The following is a 21,925-nucleotide window of genomic DNA, read 5'->3' on the forward strand; positions in this document are numbered from 1 at the left end:
TGGGGCCCCCCCCCCCAGCCTGAGATTGGGGCCCCCCCCCCCAGCCTGAGATTGGGGCCCCCCCCCCCCAGCCTGAGATTGGGCCCCCCCCCCCCAGCCTGAGATTGGGCCCCCCCCCCCCAGCCTGAGATTGGGGCCCCCCCCCCCAGCCTGAGATTGGCGCATTGCATGATGCACACACCGGGCTGGACAAGCCTGAGGCTAATGGTGGTTTTAGTAACATTGTTTCAAGAGAACCATAAACGTCAAACTGGAAGACGGTAATTTCTGCTTTTTACATTATTCAACTTGAATTCATTTTCTTACATACTATAAACTGCAGGCAAGATGGCAGAATATTAGTTTATTTTACACTTATCTCATAAAATACTTCTTCATTTAGACTCACTGAATTATAACCATGTGTTACTTTTGTAAAGGTTTTTATTATATTGATTAGAATGTGCATTTACGCAAAAGCCCATATATAATATGTATAGGACCAGACCCGACCTCAATGACCTCAGAATATAACACGCCCTGTTACAGAGACGAGGGGACACCCCGTTATTACCAATGAACCCGGCCCCTAATGTGCATTCATTGGCCCAGTCCCCCCACGTCAGCAGGCACAAAGACCCTAGCCCAGAAATCCTCACACTTACCCGGAACAATAGATGCAGCTGGCAAATATGAGACAATGACATCACAGAACTGTATTATGTCCTGTAACTGAGACTCCCTGGTATTGCTGCATAGAAACCCCAAACATCTGGGTACACGTGTTATTACTACAGACTGCAGCTGGGCCTTACTCCTGTCACTCATTAGATATACTGTGTGTGTATATATATATATATATATATATATATATAATATATGTGTGTGTGTATATATTTAGTTATAGTGTGTGTTAAGGAAAATACAGTAAAGGTGACGGAAGGATTGTGTAAATGCAGTCTCCCCCCCCCCCCCCCCCCTGCCCCTCCTGAGGTTTACCCCCCTTATTTTAGGAATAGTCAGTCAATCTCACCTCAGGCCACTAGAGGTCACTATGACATCTATAACCTTGTACATGAACTTGCTTTATGCAGGATGGGCAGTGCTGCCTCTGAGCAGAGCCGGATTAGGGCACCATGAGGCATGAGACATGAGGCACCATACTTGTTTGGGCCCCGTTCATCCCACTGTTTTAAAAAAACAAACAAAAAGTAGAGGAGATTTATGTTAAATTGGGCCTCTCGGTGCCAGCTGTGCCCTACAGTAGGTTGTGTAATGAATGATCTGGTTATGACTCTCCTGAGATTATCCTGGGTCCTGTTTCCTTTTTTAGCCTACTAGGAAATTCCTGGCTGAAGCCTTTGCTTGAGTATCTGTGTATATACCACTCCGGCTAATGTCTGACTATCTGTGTGTATATACCACTCCGGCTAATGTCTGACTATCTGTGTGTATATACCACTCCGGCTAATGTCTGACTATCTGTGTGTATATACCACTCCGGCTAATGTCTGACTATCTGTGTATATACCACTCCGGCTAATGTCTGACTATCTGTGTGTATATACCACTCCGGCTAATGTCTGACTATCTGTGTGTGTATATACCACTCCGGCTAATGTCTGACTATCTGTGTGTATATACCACTCCGGCTAATGTCTGACTATCTGTGTGTATATACCACTCCGGCTAATGTCTGACTGTGTGTATATACCACTCCGGCTAATGTCTGACTATCTGTGTATATACCACTCCGGCTAATGTCTGACTATCTGTGTATATACCACTCCGGCTAATGTCTGACTATCTGTGTGTATATACCACTCCGGCTAATGTCTGACTATCTGTGTGTATATACCACTCCGGCTAATGTCTGACTATCTGTGTGTATATACCACTCCGGCTAATGTCTGACTATCTGTGTGTATATACCACTCCGGCTAATGTCTGACTATCTGTGTGTATATACCACTCCGGCTAATGTCTGACTGTGTGTATATACCACTCCGGCTAATGTCTGACTATCTGTGTATGTGCGGAACCGCATACTGGTAAATATCTGTAAAAGGTGATTATGGGGTTATGTATATAAATGTCCCTAATGAACAGCACAATTTAGATGGAATGGCTGTGTATGTGTAATAGTGTCCCTGTGTGAGAGTTCCTCTATGTAGGAGAAGAGCACAATGTAGGTGGAATGGCTGTGTATGTGTAATAGTGTCCCTGTGTGAGAGTTCCTCTATGTAGGAGAACAGCACAATGTAGATGGAATGGCTGTGTAATAGTGTCCCTGTGTGAGAGGTCCTCTATGTAGGAGAACAGCACAATGTAGATGGAATGGCTGTGTATGTGTAATAGTGTCCCTGTGTGTGAGTTCCTCTATGTAGGAGAATAGCACAATGTAGGTGGAATGGCTGTGTATGTGTAATAGTGTCCCTGTGTGAGAGGTCCTCTATGTAGGAGAACAGCACAATGTAGATGGAATGGCTGTGTATGTGTAATAGTGTCCCTGTGTGAGCGTTCCTCTATGTAGGAGAATAGCACAATGTAGGTGGAATGGCTGTGTATGTGTAATAGTGTCCCTGTGTGTGAGTTCCTCTATGTAGGAGAATAGCACAATGTAGGTGGAATGGCTGTGTATGTGTAATAGTGTCCCTGTGTGAGCGTTCCTCTATGTAGGAGAATAGCACAATGTAGGTGGAATGGCTGTGTATGTGTAATAGTGTCCCTGTGTGAGAGTTCCTCTATGTAGGAGAATAGCACAATGTAGATGGAATGGCTGTGTATGTGTAATAGTGTCCCTGTGTGAGAGTTCCTCTATGTAGGAGAATAGCACAATGTAGATGGAATGGCTGTGTAATAGTGTCCATGTGGGATCGTTCCTCTATGTAGGAGAATAGCACAATGTAGATGGAATGGCTGTGTATGTGTAATAGTGTCCCTGTGTGTGAGTTCCTCTATGTAGGAGAATAGCACAATGTAGATGGAATGGCTGTGTAATAGTGTCCCTGTGTGTGAGTTCCTCTATGTAGGAGAATAGCACAATGTAGATGTAATGGCTGTGTATATGTAATAGTGTCCCTGTGTGAGAGTTCCTCTATGTAGGAGAATAGCACAATGTAGATGGAATGGCTGTGTATGTGTAATAGTGTCCCTGTGTGAGAGTTCCTCTATGTAGGAGAACAGCACAATGTAGATGGAATGGCTGTGTAATAGTGTCCCTGTGTGAGCGTTCCTCTATGTAGGAGAATAGCACAATGTAGGTGGAATGGCTGTGTATGTGTAATAGTGTCCCTGTGTGAGAGTTCCTCTATGTAGGAGAATAGCACAATGTAGATGGAATGGCTGTGTATGTGTAATAGTGTCCATGTGGGATCGTTCCTCTATGTAGGAGAATAGCACAATGTAGATGGAATGGCTGTGTATGTGTAATAGTGTCCCTGTGTGTGAGTTCCTCTATGTAGGAGAATAGCACAATGTAGATGGAATGGCTGTGTATGTGTAATAGTGTCCCTGTGTGTGAGTTCCTCTATGTAGGAGAATAGCACAATGTAGATGTAATGGCTGTGTATGTGTAATAGTGTCCCTGTGTGAGAGTTCCTCTATGTAGGAGAAGAGCACAATGTAGATGGAATGGCTGTGTATGTGTAATAGTGTCCATGTGGGATCGTTCCTCTATGTAGGAGAATAGCACAATGTAGATGGAATGGCTGTGTATGTGTAATAGTGTCCCTGTGTGTGAGTTCCTCTATGTAGGAGAATAGCACAATGTAGATGGAATGGCTGTGTATGTGTAATAGTGTCCCTGTGTGCGAGGTCCTCTATGTAGGAGAACAGCACAATGTACATGGAATGGCTGTGTATGTATAATAGTGTCCCTGTGTGTGAGTTCCTCTATGTAGGAGAATAGCACAATGTAGGTGGAATGGCTGTGTATGTGTAATAGTGTCCCTGTGTGAGAGTTCCTCTATGTAGGAGAATAGCACAATGTAGATGGAATGGCTGTGTATGTGTAATAGTGTCCCTGTGTGCGAGGTCCTCTATGTAGGAGAAGAGCACAATGTAGATGGAATGGCTGTGTATGTGTAATAGTGTCCCTGTGTGTGAGTTCCTCTATGTAGGAGAATAGCACAATGTAGATGGAATGGCTGTGTAATAGTGTCCCTGTGTGAGCGTTCCTCTATGTAGGAGAACAGCACAATGTAGATGGAATGGCTGTGTATGTGTAATAGTGTCCCTGTGTGAGCGTTCCTCTATGTAGGAGAATAGCACAATGTAGATGGAATGGCTGTGTATGTGTAATAGTGTCCCTGTGTGGGAGTTCCTCTATGTAGGATAATAGCAGAGCGATGATATAAGCTCCGTACACACGGGACGATCAGATAATGATCAGATATCGTTTGATATATAACAAACCACTATAACGACCCGCAATCAACGATCGCGTGTCCCTATAGTAACCAAGATAACCTGGGTGATATCGACCATCCGTGCCTGTGCATCGACCATCGTTTGGGGTTTGGAAGGGCCCAAAAACAGGACGATGGGGGTCCGCGCACATCTCTACTTTTAAACCAGTTTTAATACTGCAAATCCACCACCCCCAAACGCTGACAGCCTGTCACTCACTTTGCGATGGATTCCTTTGTGAGCCCGTAATCGCAATGTGAACGCTGCGGCTTGTACGCATGTGAATTGACAAACAATCGCTGCTGAATCAGCGCCTATGTATATATTAGGGAGACTAGCTATAGATACTTATAAAGTGTTGGCGAGGTGTGCGCTCCTGAGCGGTCTCCTCCTCTGTGCTGTGACCCCGGCCGGATGACATCACGGTGAATATGTGACCCTGTGTGCGTCACTGTGTTGCACGGCTGTGCGGGGTTTAGCTCCTCAGAGGTGAGACCGAATATACTGTGTGTGTGTGTGTGTGTGTGTGTGTATATATATATACACATCTGCATTACCAGCGCGGTGTGTTACCTCCTTTTTACATTCCGCTGGTATCTAATCCAGGCTCTACACCAATAGGTCATCTCAATGTAAAGCGCTTTTATCCCGGGAGGAGAATAAATATGTAATAATACCTCCTCTGACATTGCGTTTAATAGGGAGTCTTTACTGGCATTAAATTGGGAGAACAGGTTTATTGGTCGGGCTGCCTCTTATCGCAGCAGAGACTGAAGAAGCCGCCAGGCGCCGTGAGACGCGTCCAGCATCATTTCAGTGACTTATTTTAATTTATGCTTTATTTTTAGGTTTGTCGGTTATTTGTATTCTGCGATACTGTTAGTAAATGGTTTATTATCTATATTTTGTTATTATATTAATGTTGATATTTTCTATTGGTTACAGTAGATAAAACGTTTTCATTCATAGATTAGTTTTTCCATGACAGTAATTTGATGCTTCTTACTACAACCTATAATCATTATTTGTATCATTACGCTCTCGGGTCATCTCCTATTGGCAGCTGACACCTATGCTCTATGAGGCTGATTGTGGCTGTGCTATTCTGTTGAACACATCCATCATGTACAGTATATGGGCTCGCCTTTGGGGTGAGAGGAACTGGATACACATGGCTTCTGTCAGACCCATTATTCTGTATCCTGGTAAAGGGGATTAACGCCAGAGATATAACCTTTTCATTTATGACCCCCAGGACACGCCACAGCCATTAATACATAAATAGCACATAACTATCTATTGCAGTGTGGGAAGCCGCAAAGGTGAAACGCGTAGGGTGAATTCCTGCTCAGATTTCCTTTGGAAATGTCATTTTCGGATGGTCTCACTCATCGCCTTCCCCAGCCCAAGGTGCAGAGGTCTCCAGGAGTCCATACATGGAGGGGAGCAGAACCAGCACTTGCTCATTTTAGTTCTCATTCATGAACATGAAATGACTCAGATATAATGCACATTACTACAGTGTATGCTGTGAGGTGAGGGCGATGATATTAGTGTTAGGTGGCTGTTTGTTTGGAGACATCAGCACATACTTTATCAGAGGACACAGTAACTATGTACAAAGTCTGAGGCAGGTGAGCGATACCTGGGGAATAATTCTGATGGCAAAACGTCACTACACTATACTGGGCCCTTCCATCAGCTCCATTTACTAGGTAGCTGAAGATGCAGTGGAGGATTCTAGAAATATATATATATATATGTATGTATATGTAATTGATTGTATGTATATGTGTGTATTTAATGTATGCTTTTAAATTACTGGCAGTGTTGGATGTGCAATTTAAATTCCTTTTTTTATGTGAGTAGTATAATATAACTGCAACCATATAGCTGTATAATTCATTAACTGTAACTCTGCAACTATGTATAACTATGTGTAATATACAGTAACTGGGTGTAATATAACTGTGTAACTGGGTGTAATATAACTGTATAACTGGATGTGATATAACTGTGTACTACTGGGTGTAATATAACTGTGTACTACTGGGTGTAATATAACTGTGTACTACTGGGTGTAATATAACTGTGTACTACTGGGTGTAATATAACTGTGTACAACTGTGTGTAATATAACTGTGTACAACTGTGTGTAATATAACTGGGTATTACTGGTGTAATGTAACTGGGTATTACTGGTGTAATATAACTGTGTAACTGGGTGTAATATAACTGGGTGTAATATAACGGTGTATTACTGGGTGTAATATAACTGTGTACTACTGGGTGTAATATAACTGTATAACTGGGTGTGATATAACTGTGTACTACTGGGTGTAATATAACTGTGTATAACTGGGTGTAATATAACTGTGTACTACTGGGTGTAATATAACTGTATAACTGGGTGTGATATAACTGTGTACTACTGGGTGTAATATAACTGGGTGTAATATAACTGTGTACTACTGGGTGTAATATTGCTGGGTGTAATATAACTGTGTATTACTGGGGTAATATAACGGTGTAATATAACTGTATTACTGGGTGTAATATAACTGTATTACTGGGTGTAATATAACTGTATTACTGGGTGTAATATAACTGTATTACTGGGTGTAATATAACTGTATTACTGGGTGTAATATAACTGTATTACTGGGTGTAATATAACTGTATTACTGGGTGTAATATAACTGTGTATTACTGGGGTAATATAACTGGATGCAATATAACTATTACTGGGTGTAATATAACTGTGTATTACTGGGTGTAATATAACTGTGTATTACTGGGTGTAATATAACTGTGTATTACTGGGTGTAATATAACTGTGTATTACTGGGTGTAATATAACTGTGTATTACTGGGTGTAATAACTGTGTATAACTGTGTGTAGTATTACTGTGTGTAATATAACGGGGTGTAATTAACTGTGTATTACTGGGTGTAATATAACTGTATTACTGGGTGTAATATAACGGGGTGCAATATAACTGTGTATTACTGGGTGTAATATAACGGGGTGTAATATAACTGTGGGTAAGTGATGAAGCTTTTTCTATAATATGGGATAGTTTCCTCCATATCAAAAACAATTTACCTCCATAATATCAGACTACATTGGGGGAAATGGATGAGAGCCCTGGGTGGATTTAGAGGGTTATAGTATCAGCGTTTCCCCTTCCGGACATTTTGTGGACCCCAAAGCAGCTTATGTGGCATCTCACAGTGCACCTTACTGCGATGTGCTGGTGCCCTGCGGGCATGGGATGGCAAGCTGTTTTATAGTGCTGATTGGTCGCTACCTATGAAAAACTTATCTGTAAAGGCTATTAATCATATATGTATTTATAATGAGGGCTATTACTCATATATGTATTTATAATGAGGGCTATTAATCATATATGTATTTATAATGAGGGCTATTAATCATATATGTATTTATAATGAGGGCTATTAATAATATATGTATTTATAATGAGGGCTATTACTCATATATGTATTTATAATGAGGGCTATTACTCATATATGTATTTATAATGAGGGCTATTACTCATATATGTATTTATAATGAGGGCTATTAATCATATATGTATTTATAATGAGGGCTATTAATCATATATGTATTTATAATGAGGGCTATTAATCATATATGTATTTATAATGAGGGCTATTAATCATATATGTATTTATAATGAGGGCTATTAATCATATATGTATTTATAATGAGGGCTATTAATCATATATGTATTTATAATGAGGGCTATTACTCATATATGTATTTATAATGAGGGCTATTAATCATATATGTATTTATAATGAGGGCTATTAATCATATATGTATTTATAATGAGTGCAGGGTATGCGGTGCACAAGGGCCCCTGGGTTCAGGGGGTCTCGTACCGCACATCCTACACCCGTAGTATACTTACCTTGTGCCAGCAAGCAGGACCCTCCTCCTCCGTGCAGCCCCTGGGCACTTGGCACTGCGCAGTGAAAGTAAACCTTCTCTTGTACGCATGCCCCATCTTCCCGAATATCGCTGGGAGGATGGTGCCATAGATGAGAAGGGACAAAGTAAGATGTGGTTCATGCCTGCTGCTCTGAGGAGGGGGCCCGCTGCACATGGGCCCCTGGTGTGTTAATATGCCCCTGCCCATAGATCGTGCCATGCCAAGTCATCACAAAAAAATTTACTTTTCAACCCGACCATCTCAGATTTTCTTGAAATTGGGTAGGATGATAAACGGCGTAAAGTAACTTTAATATGTAACATTTTAGCCCTCGGTGATACACGGTGCTCAATCTACAGGGCTGCACACATGACACAATGTAACATTTATGCTGTAAGGTCAACTAAAACCAATCATAACTTTGCTCCTAATCGTGGTAGAACTTTCATGTTGGTCTTGTTTTATTTTTTTAAATCGTGTTTTATTTTCGAAATATTTTTTGTTTACACCGACAAAAGCAGAATAAATCAGAGACATGACCTACATGCATATATCAGTACATACATCTTGCATATATAAGGACTGAGATACAACAAATAAATCAAAGAAAATATTAAACACCAAATAAGAGCAAAAGAGGTCACACAAAAGGTGGGGGGGGGACACGACAAAAATAATCAGAATTAAAGGAAAGACTGGAACGATCATACCGTGAACAGACAAGATTCAGGAGGTAATAATGTACATGGAGCTCACAGTTACAGTACCTACACCCCATATAACAGCGTAACAATATGACGGGTGTCCAAAGGCGCCATCCAGACCCCCGTATCTAACTATCAAAAGGACAGTAAGGGTAATGGAAAAAAAAACAGTCCGTCTATTTAAAAAAAAAAAAAATCAAATCTACAGAAAAGATCATATAGCCCAAATTAAAATATTCAAAAACTAGCCAAATACCTGACCGTTAAAAGGAAAATACTAAAAACACACATCTGCCAATGCCTCAAAAATATGGACAGCAACTTAAAAGTACCCCACCCCCCGGGACTCCCCACCCTGTATGGCGATCACCTAACTACCAACCAAACCCTAACAAAAAAAAAAAGCTGGGGCAAATAAACCCATGTACCCTAATGGTTCCCATACACTGTACGATTTTTTTACCCGATATGGACAGTTTCGACGAGTTGTACAAACCACAATCATATGAAAATAGGTGTTTTGTGTGTGTTCAGCGACCCCGATGCGCGTCCCGGCCGTCCTCTAGTTTAATGACAGATCAGATGGTTTTGCAGAGAGATCTACGATCTTTTGAGTATGATGTGATTCACTTCTATGCATCCTAAGATCATAACGATCAATCTTACACCATTTCACCACATCATATGAAGACTTTCAAGGGCAGTCGTACAACACCTCTTAACTTTGAGTCGCACCGTGTATGGGGGGCCTTAATGGTAAGGAGCAGCCAGCCTAGGATTAATGGGCCACTGAGGAACCTTTCAAATATAAAAAACTAAATAATAAAATAAAGTAGCCTGGCTAGAGAAAAGATATACTGTATAATTGAGTAACATTCTGACAATCGGAGAAATAAAGCACAGATTATACCCTGGTGGAAGCTGGACAGTAGCAATTGGAAGAAAGGCAATTACAGGAAATATACAGTAAATACCACATGGTCAGCTAGCATGAAAAAAAATAAAAATATATATATAAATAAAATGTAATAAAACATTATTAAGGTATTAACAAAATAGACAGAATCAAGCAAATATAAGAACTCAGCCAAGCTAAATTCCTTTGAGGATCCTCCCATTCTGAGGCCCACAGTCCAAACCTAGGGCCTCATTCAGACCCACTTGCAAGCGGCTGTCCGCTCGCAAGTGGGTCGATGGTGTGCACTGCGCATGCGCACGACGGAGGGAGCTCCGTCGTGCGCATGCGCCAGACGCGACGAGCGAAGGACTTTCCTTCGCTCGTTGTGTCTGATCAAAGGGGACGTGCTGTCGATGTTGATTGACAGCACGCCCCCTTTGGTGGGCGTGCCGGGGGCGTGCCTCCCAGACGGAGGCGTTCCCAAGGGAACGCCTACCGTCAGAAGCCGGCCCCACTGACATCACTAGTGATGTCAGTGGGAGTGATTTTGGCTCTGATAGAGCCAAAATCACTCCAGGGCTTGTGGTCGAAAAACCCGACCACAGGCTTCTGGTCGCACTGGCGATGGTCAAGACCATCGCGACCATCATCCTGCACGCTCGTATGTGCTGTGGGTGGTGACCCACAGCTATACGAGCGTCCAGGAGGACACTCCATTTTTATGGAGGACGGCCGTCATTCAGAGCGAGCGCTCTGCTCAGAGCGTCCGGCTCTGAATGAGGGCCTTGTCTACACCTTCCAAAAGTAATGAAAGTAGCAATAATATCGGCCCTCTGAAGCTACATGTAAATGACTAAGAAGTGATCTGGAGCAGGAGAACTGGCTATCACGTAAACGCCGCCATATTTGTGTAGAGCAGAGATGGGGAACCCCAGGCCCGGCGTCCGTATAAGGCCCGCGGAATGATTTGAGCTTTTTTCTCCACTCATATAGCTAGCATTGTGCCTAGATGGAGCCATACAGCCGGAATCTATGGAGCAGCGCCGCCTGGAGCGCCCTTAGGCCACGCCCCCCATGTTGCTCTTGTTTTGAAGCGAAGGGATCAGAGTTTTCATTAAAAAAATGTTTTTTTATTTAAACACTGACTTTTACATTTCATGGTCACATGATGTGACCTTTGACCTCGAATATCTAAAAAAAAATATGTTTAATGTTTTTGTACATAAAGTATATTATACACTTAGATACAATTTCTCTTTGACTTCTGATACCTAACAGAATGCGGCCGAATTGCTGGAAGTTTCGCTGGAGGCAGCGCACTATGGGAAGGGACACATTCCATGTTTTCTGTCGTTGCCTGTTTTATACATACTGTACTTTTTGTGTGAGGGTTACAAGCTGATATGCTCTGTCCTGAAAACGCCCTGACCTGACCAATGTGGCCCTATTACATTGGTGTCCTACAGTAGCGCACAGTTACTTTGTAGCTTATCGCGCCATGTGATTCCCTGCATGTGCTATGGCGTGCACTGCGATCACACCATGCGTTCCTATGGAGGCACGGACCCGAATGCAGTGCGGGTATCTGCTCACGGACACATGTCTTGCGCAATGCGTGGTGCAATTTGCCGCGTCAGCATAGATGTAGCTGGGCACATCTATATGTCCATCCCTAAGTCTGACCGCGGTGAGCTAGGGCATAATCTGGTGTCTTGGCTATTTTAGCACAAAACTGGAAATCTCCTCCCGTTCCCCCCCCCCCCCCCATTGCCTCCATTGTTACGGTGACCTCCAAAGTTCATTATAACTTTGAGATGGAAACCTTGGACGCCCCGTATTCCACCTCTGCTTTGTGGCTGATTATGAAATGGTTTCCCTGGCACTTACATATTACCGAAGCGCAGGGAGCTTCTGCCCCCATTCACGCTGTAGCCCCCCTCTTCCTCTTACTGAGGCCTCTGAGGTATCACCGATTGTGACCACCATGTGAGCCCTCCGTAACTATCAGGAATAATCTAATTTTCATTGGTTTTTGGTTTGTTTGCTATTGTATTTGTTTATGTGGTGGGTCTCCAAGCCCTCATGTACCCCCCTCACGCCCCCTCTTTTTCCAGTACCCCATTTCCAATGTTTTATTAAATTCTCAGTAAATATTTCTTAAAGGAAAACTGTTCTATAGGTAATTGTGTAGAGTTAGATGCTGTAAACCGCGGTCTCCAATTTGCTTTCATTTTATACAGATTTTCTATAAGCATCTTTACACTTACTGTCAGCGCCATAAAATACTCTATAACTTAAACATTTAAACCTTGAAGACTGTCTCGACTATAGTATCTCCTGATTGTCAACATAATGATTCCAAGGGACCCTGGAGTGAAGCCTGTGCATTCTGCACTGGCAGTGAAGGTGTGGAACTCCAGGTTTTCACGGTTGCACAGGCTGCAGCTCATCACTGAGAGACGGGAAGGGTTTAAAACTCTCATACACCCAGTGCTCTGGGCACTGACGCCGGCAAGCAGCCAGTTTAGTAAGCCAAAGTTCTTTAGTAATGTGGGAGTTAGTTTTGCTGAATGGCCGAGAAGAACCGGCTATTATAGACTCAGGGAGTGAGCTAACCCTGATCTCCGAGGCTGTGCGGCTCAGGCCAGTAGAGAAAGTGCCAGGTTTAGTTTGTACTACATGGGTCCACAGAAGACTCCCGTGTGTGAGCGAGCCTCACCATAAAGGGGCGCACTTATGAGGTGGTAGCCGCGATTGGACCGAAGCTCCCTTATCTACTCATATTGGGAATCAATTTCCCAGGATTTGCTGAGCTTATAAAGGAACCCTTTAAAACAAAGCAAGTGTAAAGTTACCAAGGCCTTGCCTCATAAACTGGAGAAGAGTGGAAGAGCACGACCAGTCCTCTTTGGAGAGGGAACCTTTGAGTTACCAATATCTGATAAGGATGCCCCTATTCCGGATTGGGATACGCTGTCAACTGACATAGACCTATGAAGCTTTGCCCGGGACCAACAGAATGATGCTGCCCTCAGGACTGTAATGTCTAGTGTCATAGAAGTCAATGGCGAAGCAAATAGTGCTTACTCTCCGGGGGGCACTCCATATTTTGTCCTTAAGTCAGACCTACTATATAGTCAAGATGGAGCAAGGAAAAAAAGTTGAGCAGTTATTGGTACCCAGGGAACATATACCACTAGTGTTACGGGACGCTCATTCCCACCTCTGGGGAGGTCATCTCGGAGAAGAGAAAAACGCTAGAATGTATCTTGCTTCTGTTTTCATAGCCAAAGTCAAAAGGTTCTGCCAACGATGTCCCGTGTGCCAGAAGACCAGCCCGAGACCTCATCTGAGGGCACCATTAGTGCCAATGGCTATTGTCAGAGTACTTTTGATCTCATCGCAATGGATCTCGTCGGTCCACTGGAAAAATCAAAGCAGGGTAATAAATATGTCTTGGTGATCTTGGATTACGCCACCCGTTATCCAGAAGCGATATCTTTACGGAACACAAAGACATCTACTATTGCCAAAGAATTGCTGCTCCTCTTTTCTCGTCTTGGATTTCCTAAAGACATTCTTACAGACCAGGGGACTCCGTTTATGTCCCAGGTAATGTCGGAATTGTGTAAGAATTGGGGAATAACCCTCTCCATACCTCCAGTATACCACCCACCCAAGATTTAACAGGACCTTAAAGTTTGATACGCTGGGCTGTCCTGGATAATAAACGGGAATGGGATGAAGTACTCCCTTACCTCATGTTTGCCATATGTGAGGTACCCCCATCCTCAACCGGGTTTAGCCCTTTTGAGCTCCTCTTTGGAAAGCAACCTAGAGGCGTCATAGACATCTTAAAGGAAGGCTGGGAACAGCAGAAGATAGATGAACCAAACGTTGTAATATTCATGAGAAAATTGTATGAACGGCTGTATCAAATAGGACCCATTGTTAGAGAAAATCTTAAAGAGGCCCAAGTTCAACTGAAACGAGCCTATGATGCCACAGCTCAGGTCCGGAAGTTTCATCCAGGGGACAAAGTGCTAGTGTTGGTACTAACACAAGAAAGTAAGTTGCTTGCCCATTGTCACAGGCCCTATGAAGTGGTGGAACCCATAGGGCTGGTAAACTATTGAGTCAAACAGCCTGGACACGTAGAGCATGTCAACTTGATCAAACCCTGGCAAGAGGAGAATTTGATACCTGTACTCCTGTCTAGACCAAGCATATCTCCCACTGTCCCCGTCAGGAATACGTTGTCCACAAAGCAATGGAAAATAGTGAAATCCAGTGTCCGCAGAGAACGAGGGATGTTTAGTCCTTTATCAGAATGCATCACATTCGTCAGGTATGAGAAAGATACGCCTGGAAAGGTGGACAGAAGGCTGCAATTCGATAACCGAACCAGGTTGACAGACGTCTGTTCCAGGGAATTTAGGAAGGGTTGAATGGTGTAGGCCGTCGCAAGGAGAAAAGTGCGCTTCCCCAAGCTTGGAAAAGCGAAAGGGGGGCTGTATGGTGAGAGGGTTTGTCTCTCACCTGAGTTACCCACATTCCTGTGGGATCAGCTCCTTCAAAGGGAGGCTGGAGTGAAGCCTGTGCATTCTGCAGTGGCAGTGGAGGTGTGGAACTCCGGGTTTTCACGGTTACATAGGCCCAGCTGCAGCTCATCACTGCGAGACAGGAAGGGTTTAAAATTCTCTTACACCCAGTGCTCTGGGCACTGACGCCGGCAAGCAGCCAGTTCGTAGGCCAAAGTTCTGTAGTGCCAGGAACTGATTATTTTAGCTGTGCTGGAAAAGCATATCAGACTATGGCTGCAGGCCATTGCAGCAGACTAACCATTAAGCACTGGGAGTGCTGGGACATTTACTTTCCCCTGTATTTATTTATGTGCTTGTGTGTCTAGGCCTAAGCCTGTGTATGTTAAAGTGCAGTGCCTGCTGCCATTAAAGATACAGCTTTACCGAATACCTGCCTGACGTGAATCCTTATTTCTACACCGCGTGTTACAGTATAAATTCCTCACAGTAACCACAACTTGTTTCATTTATTGTTAAACCACAGTTAATGGAAATATTAATTTGAATGTACACAAAAAAAACAAATGTCAAAGTGAATGAATTATTAATGATACAACTTACCGGAGGCTTCTGATACTCCGGGGAGTGTCCGTGAACATCGTATAAAGATGCCCTTCTGATGTGGCTTATGTCTAGGGAAGACTTCTTCTCATACCCCGACCAAGTGTCCTCAGTCACCGTGTGTCTTCTCGCTGGGGCCCATGCGCTGGCATGTGGGGGAGCAATATCTCGCTGATAATTAATATGGTGGTAATGCACACTAGGATCGCTGTGATTTACCTCCCCGTAGCTCTCAAACCCAATTCTGAAGCCGCCAGTGTTTGGTGGATTTGGTAATTCTGGAATCACCGTTGTGTCTGTGATCTCCTCCTCGGGGGCTGATGGGAACCATGATTGCTGTTCCTCAATCCAATTGTTCGTTATAAAGCCATAGGGAACGTGTGAGGTTGGCACATTAGACCTGTCTGACACTCCGAGAGGTGGGAAGTCATAGGCACCAACAGAGGTACTCTCAGCTCTGTATGCTGGATTGAGGTGGGTGTAGGGAGAAGCGGATTGTGGGACTTCATCACTGGGATTAGGATTCGTCACATGGTCCAAAAACCCAATACTGAAACCAGGTTCCATGCTTATAACAAATTCTGCTGCAAATCTTCTGCGATTTCATTCATGAGACAAAATCTGTAAATAAAATAGATTAATTAATTAATCACTAATATTATACTGTAACCACTTTATTCTGCCTATCACTCATATCACTAGTATTATACTGTAACCTGCTTTATTCTGCCTCTCATTCATATCACTAGTATTATACTGTAACCTGCTTTATTCTGCCTCTCATTCATATCACTAGTATTATACTGTAACCGCTTTATTCTGCCTCTCATTCATATCACTAGTATTATACTGTAACCACTTTATTCTGCCTCTCATTCATATCACTAGTATTATACTGTAACCACTTTATTCTGCCTCTCATTCATATCACTAGCATTATACTGTAACCGCTTTATTCTGCCTCTCATTCAGATCACTAGTATTATACTGTAACCGCTTTATTCTGCCTCTCATTCATATCACTAGTATTATACTGTAACCGCTTTATTCTGCCTCTCATTCAGATCACTAGCATTATACTGTAACCGCTTTATTCTGCCTCTCATTCATATCACTAGTATTATACTGTAACCGCTTTATTCTGCCTCTCATTCAGATCACTAGCATTATACTGTAGTATTATACTGTAACCGCTTTATTCTGCCTCTCATTCAGATCACTAGCATTATACTGTAACCGCTTTATTCTGCCTCTCATTCAGATCACTAGCATTATACTGTAGTATTATACTGTAACCGCTTTATTCTGCCTCTCATTCAGATCACTAGCATTATACTGTAACCGCTTTATTCTGCCTCTCATTCAGATCACTAGCATTATACTGTAACCACTTTATTCTGCCTCTCATTCATGTCACTAGTATTATACTGTAACCTGCTTTATTCTGCCTCTCATTCATATCACTAGTATTATACTGTAACCTGCTTTATTCTGCCTCATTCAGATCACTAGCATTATACTGTAACCGCTTTATTCTGCCTCTCATTCATATCACTAGCATTATACTGTAACCTGCTTTATTCTGCCTCTCATTCATATCACTAGCATTATACTGTAACTAGTATTATACTGTAACCGCTTTATTCTGCCTCTCATTCAGATCACTAGCATTATACTGTAACCGCTTTATTCTGCCTCTCATTCATATCACTAGTATTATACTGTAACCTGCTTTATTCTGCCTCTCATTCATATCACTAGTATTATACTGTAACCGCTTTATTCTGCCTCAGTGATATTACTGGCATCATACTGTTACCGATTTATTCTGTGATATAATGCACAACGGGCCTGATTCAGACCCACTCGCGAGCGGCTGTCCGCTCGCAAGTGGGTTGATGGTGTGCACTGCGCATGCGCACGACGGAGGGAGCTCCGTCATGCGCATGCGCGAGACGCGACGAGCGAAGGACTTTCCTTCGCTCGTTGTGTCTGATCAAAGGGGGCGTGCAGTCGATGTTGATTGACAGCACGCCCCCTTTGGTGGGCGTGCCGGGCGCGTGTCTCCCAGATGGGGGCGTTCCCAAGGGAACACCTACCATCAGAAGCCGGCCCACTGACTTCACTAGTGATGTCAGTGGGAGGGATTTTGGCTCTGATAGAGCCAAAATCACTCCGGGCCTTGCGGTTGAGAAACTCAACCGCAGGCTCCGGCTCGCATCAACCTGCACGCTCGTATAGTCTGTGGGTGGTGACCCACAGCTATACGAGCGTCCAGGAGGACGCTCCATAATTATGGAGGTGGGCCCTGATTCAGAGCGAGCGCTCTGGTCAGAGCGTCCGGCTCTGAATCGGGGCCAATATCAGTAAAACAAGGAACAGGGCACCATATAGTATAATGTAAGAATACACTGATATACAGTACACAGGGAAAAGTAAATAGGAGGATTCTCCTGCAGCACCTGGTACCGTACGTTCCATCACTTCCTGTTAGTTATAACTCTTGTTATCTTGAATTGATAAAAGTGACTGTGCACAGACCATTATACACAGTAACCACTGTATGTACAGTACATTATTATACTATACACTGTAACCGCTGTATGTACAGTACATTATTATACTATACACTGTAACCGCTGTATGTACAGTACATTATTATACTATACACTGTAACCGCTGTATGTACAGGATATTATTATACTATACAGAGTAACCGCTGTATGTACAGTACATTATTATACTATACACAGTAATCTCTGTATGTACAGGACTTTATTATACTATATACAGTAACCACTGTATGTACAGTACATTATTATACTATACAGAGTAACCGCTGTATGTACAGGACATTATTATACTATATACAGTAACCGCTGTATGTACAGGACATTATTATACTATACAGAGTAACCACTGTATGTACAGGACATTATTATACTATATACAGTAACCGCTGTATGTACAGGACATTATTATACTATACACAGTAATCTCTGTATGTACAGGACTTTATTATACTATATACAGTAACCACTGTATGTACAGTACATTATTATACTATACAGAGTAACCGCTGTATGTACAGGACATTATTATACTATATACAGTAACCACTATGTACAGTACATTATTATACTATACAGAGTAACCGCTGTATGTACAGGACATTATTATACTATATACAGTAACCACTATGTACAGTACATTATTATACTATACAGAGTAACCGCTGTATGTACAGGACATTATTATACTATATACAGTAACCACTATGTACAGTACATTATTATACTATACAGAGTAACCACTGTATGTACAGGACATTATTATACTATACAGAGTAACCACTGTATGTACAGGACATTATTATACTATACAGAGTAACCGCTGTATGTACAGGACATTATTATACTATACAGAGTAATCTCTGTATGTACAGGACATTATTATACTATACAGAGTAACCGCTGTATGTACAGGACATTATTATACTATATACAGTAACCACTATGTACAGGACATTATTATACTATACACAGTAACCGCTGTATGTACAGGACATTATTATACTATACACAGTAACCACTATGTACAGTACATTATTATACTATACAGAGTAACCGCTGTATGTACAGGACATTATTATACTATACAGAGTAATCTCTGTATGTACAGGACATTATTATACTATACAGAGTAACCGCTGTATGTACAGGACATTATTATACTATATACAGTAACCACTATGTACAGGACATTATTATACTATACACAGTAACCGCTGTATGTACAGGACATTATTATACTATACACAGTAACCACTATGTACAGTACATTATTATACTATACAGAGTAACCGCTGTATGTACAGGACATTATTATACTATATACAGTAACCACTATGTACAGTACATTATTATACTATACAGAGTAACCGCTGTATGTACAGGACATTATTATACTATATACAGTAACCACTATGTACAGTACATTATTATACTATACAGAGTAACCGCTGTATGTACAGGACATTATTATACTATACAGAGTAATCTCTGTATGTACAGGACATTATTATACTATACAGAGTAACCGCTGTATGTACAGGACATTATTATACTATATACAGTAACCACTATGTACAGGACATTATTATACTATACACAGTAACCGCTGTATGTACAGGACATTATACTATACACAGTAACCGCTGTATGTACAGGACATTATTATACTATACACAGTAATCTCTGTATGTACAGGACTTTATTATACTATATACAGTAACCGCTGTATGTACAGGACTTTATTATACTATATACAGTAACCACTGTATGTACAGTACATTATTATACTATACAGAGTAAACGCTGTATGTACAGGACATTATTATACTATACACAGTAACCGCTGTATGTACAGGACATTATTATACTATACACAGTAACCGCTGTATGTACAGGACATTATTATACTATACACAGTAACCGCTGTATGTACAGGACATTATTATACTATACACAGTAACCGCTGTATGTACAGGACATTATTATACTATACACAGTAACCACTATGTACAGTACATTATTATACTATACAGAGTAACCGCTGTATGTACAGGACATTATTATACTATATACAGTAACCACTATGTACAGTACATTATTATACTATACAGAGTAACCGCTGTATGTACAGGACATTATTATACTATATACAGTAACCACTATGTACAGTACATTATTATACTATACAGAGTAACCGCTGTATGTACAGGACATTATTATACTATACAGAGTAATCTCTGTATGTACAGGACATTATTATACTATACAGAGTAACCGCTGTATGTACAGGACATTATTATACTATATACAGTAACCACTATGTACAGGACATTATTATACTATACACAGTAACCGCTGTATGTACAGGACATTATACTATACACAGTAACCGCTGTATGTACAGGACATTATTATACTATACACAGTAATCTCTGTATGTACAGGACTTTATTATACTATATACAGTAACCGCTGTATGTACAGGACTTTATTATACTATATACAGTAACCACTGTATGTACAGTACATTATTATACTATACAGAGTAAACGCTGTATGTACAGGACATTATTATACTATACACAGTAACCGCTGTATGTACAGGACATTATTATACTATACACAGTAACCGCTGTATGTACAGGACATTATTATACTATACACAGTAACCGCTGTATGTACAGGACATTATTATACTATACACAGTAACCGCTGTATGTACAGGACATTATTATACTATACAGAGTAACCGCTGTATGTACAGGACATTATTATACTATACAGAGTAAACGCTGTATGTACAGGACATTATTATACTATACACAGTAACCGCTGTATGTACAGGACATTATTATACTATACACAGTAACCGCTGTATGTACAGGACATTATTATACTATACACAGTAACCGCTGTATGTACAGGACATTATTATACTATACACAGTAACCGCTGTATGTACAGGACATTATTATACTATACACAGTAACCGCTGTATGTACAGGACATTATTATACTATACACAGTAACCGCTGTATGTACAGGACTTTATTATACTATACTGGAATTCTAGAATTCTCTGATTTGCTGGGTAATCATATATTTGCACCAGGCATCTATTATAGAAAAACCAATGCTGTCTGGAATTCTCTGATTTGCTGGGTATACTGTATTTAATTCATATCTGTAAACTCCAGAGTAACTTTATATTTAATTATTTAGTCAGATCTTGTCTCCTAGCTTCATGGGATGCTGTTTTGGCTCTGCTTGTTTGTATTAGAATTTTATGACTTGTATCTGGTGTGGGTGAGGGTATTGAGGGTGGGTGTAATCAGTGACTACACATGTTATGCTTAACTATATAATCAGTAGGTCACAAGGCTTTAGGCTTGTACTAGGCTGCTAGGTTTTATTTCAAAGTGGGTCTACATGTACAGCATAACTTAAAGAGTTAGTCAGGAGGACGACATTTTAAAAGAACTCACTTAAACTTGGGGAAAAAACAAAAAAGATCTTCTGAGCTTCTGGAAACCCTGCTACTCAGCCACCAGCTTCCATTATAACCTGGACACTCTTTTTGCCAAAACCCTGCAAGCAACTACCTGATTACTTAAAATGTAATACTTGTATGTTTGTTTCTTCTCTACAATGTTTAAATCACTCCAATACCACTGTCAATTTATCTTTATACCACTGTAGTATCTCCCATTGTTTCACACCTATACCTTTTATTTAATTTTTAATATATTCATACTTTATACTAATTCTCAAGTCTTACAACTTGAACACCTCGACTCTTTTTTGGTTATAATATACTATTGTAGTTCTGCCCTTACATCTTCCAGCACTGTTCTGCCTTTTATCTGATTTTGACCTTTGACCTGTACTGCTCCCTCATCTCACACTCATTACTACTACTGACCCCCCCCAACTGCCTCATCTCACACTCATTACTACTACTGACCCCCCCCAACTGCCTCATCTCACACTCATTACTACTACTGACTCCTCCCTCATCTCACACTCATTACTACTACTGACCCCCCCCAACTGCCTCATCTCACACTCATTACTACTACTGACCCCCCCCAACTGCCTCATCTCACACTCATTACTACTACTGACTCCTCCCTCATCTCACACTCATTACTACTACTGACCCCCCCCAACTGCCTCATCTCACACTCATTACTACTACTGACCCCCCCCAACTGCCTCATCTCACACTCATTACTACTACTGACTCCTCCCTCATCTC

The 21,925-nt window shown here is 41.6% G+C and overlaps 1 protein-coding gene across 1 annotated transcript in view; it reads right to left on the reverse strand.

Moving 5' to 3' along the window:
* LOC148451039 (phosphatidylinositol 3-kinase C2 domain-containing subunit gamma-like) overlaps positions 1 to 21,925 on the reverse strand; it is a gene marked incomplete at its 3' end in the record, with an annotated part of 402,128 nt that overhangs the window by 362,543 nt on the left and 17,660 nt on the right. Inside the window, exon 2 of the mRNA XM_088462349.1 lies at positions 15,095 to 15,715. Within this exon, the coding sequence (XP_088318475.1) occupies positions 15,095 to 15,661 (567 nt within the window). The remainder of the gene's footprint in view (positions 1 to 15,094; positions 15,716 to 21,925) is intronic.

This window comes from Taudactylus pleione, unplaced genomic scaffold (genome assembly GCF_031769625.1).
Source record: "Taudactylus pleione unplaced genomic scaffold, aTauple2 ptg001198l, whole genome shotgun sequence".
Classification (NCBI taxonomy): Eukaryota; Metazoa; Chordata; class Amphibia; order Anura; family Myobatrachidae; genus Taudactylus; species Taudactylus pleione.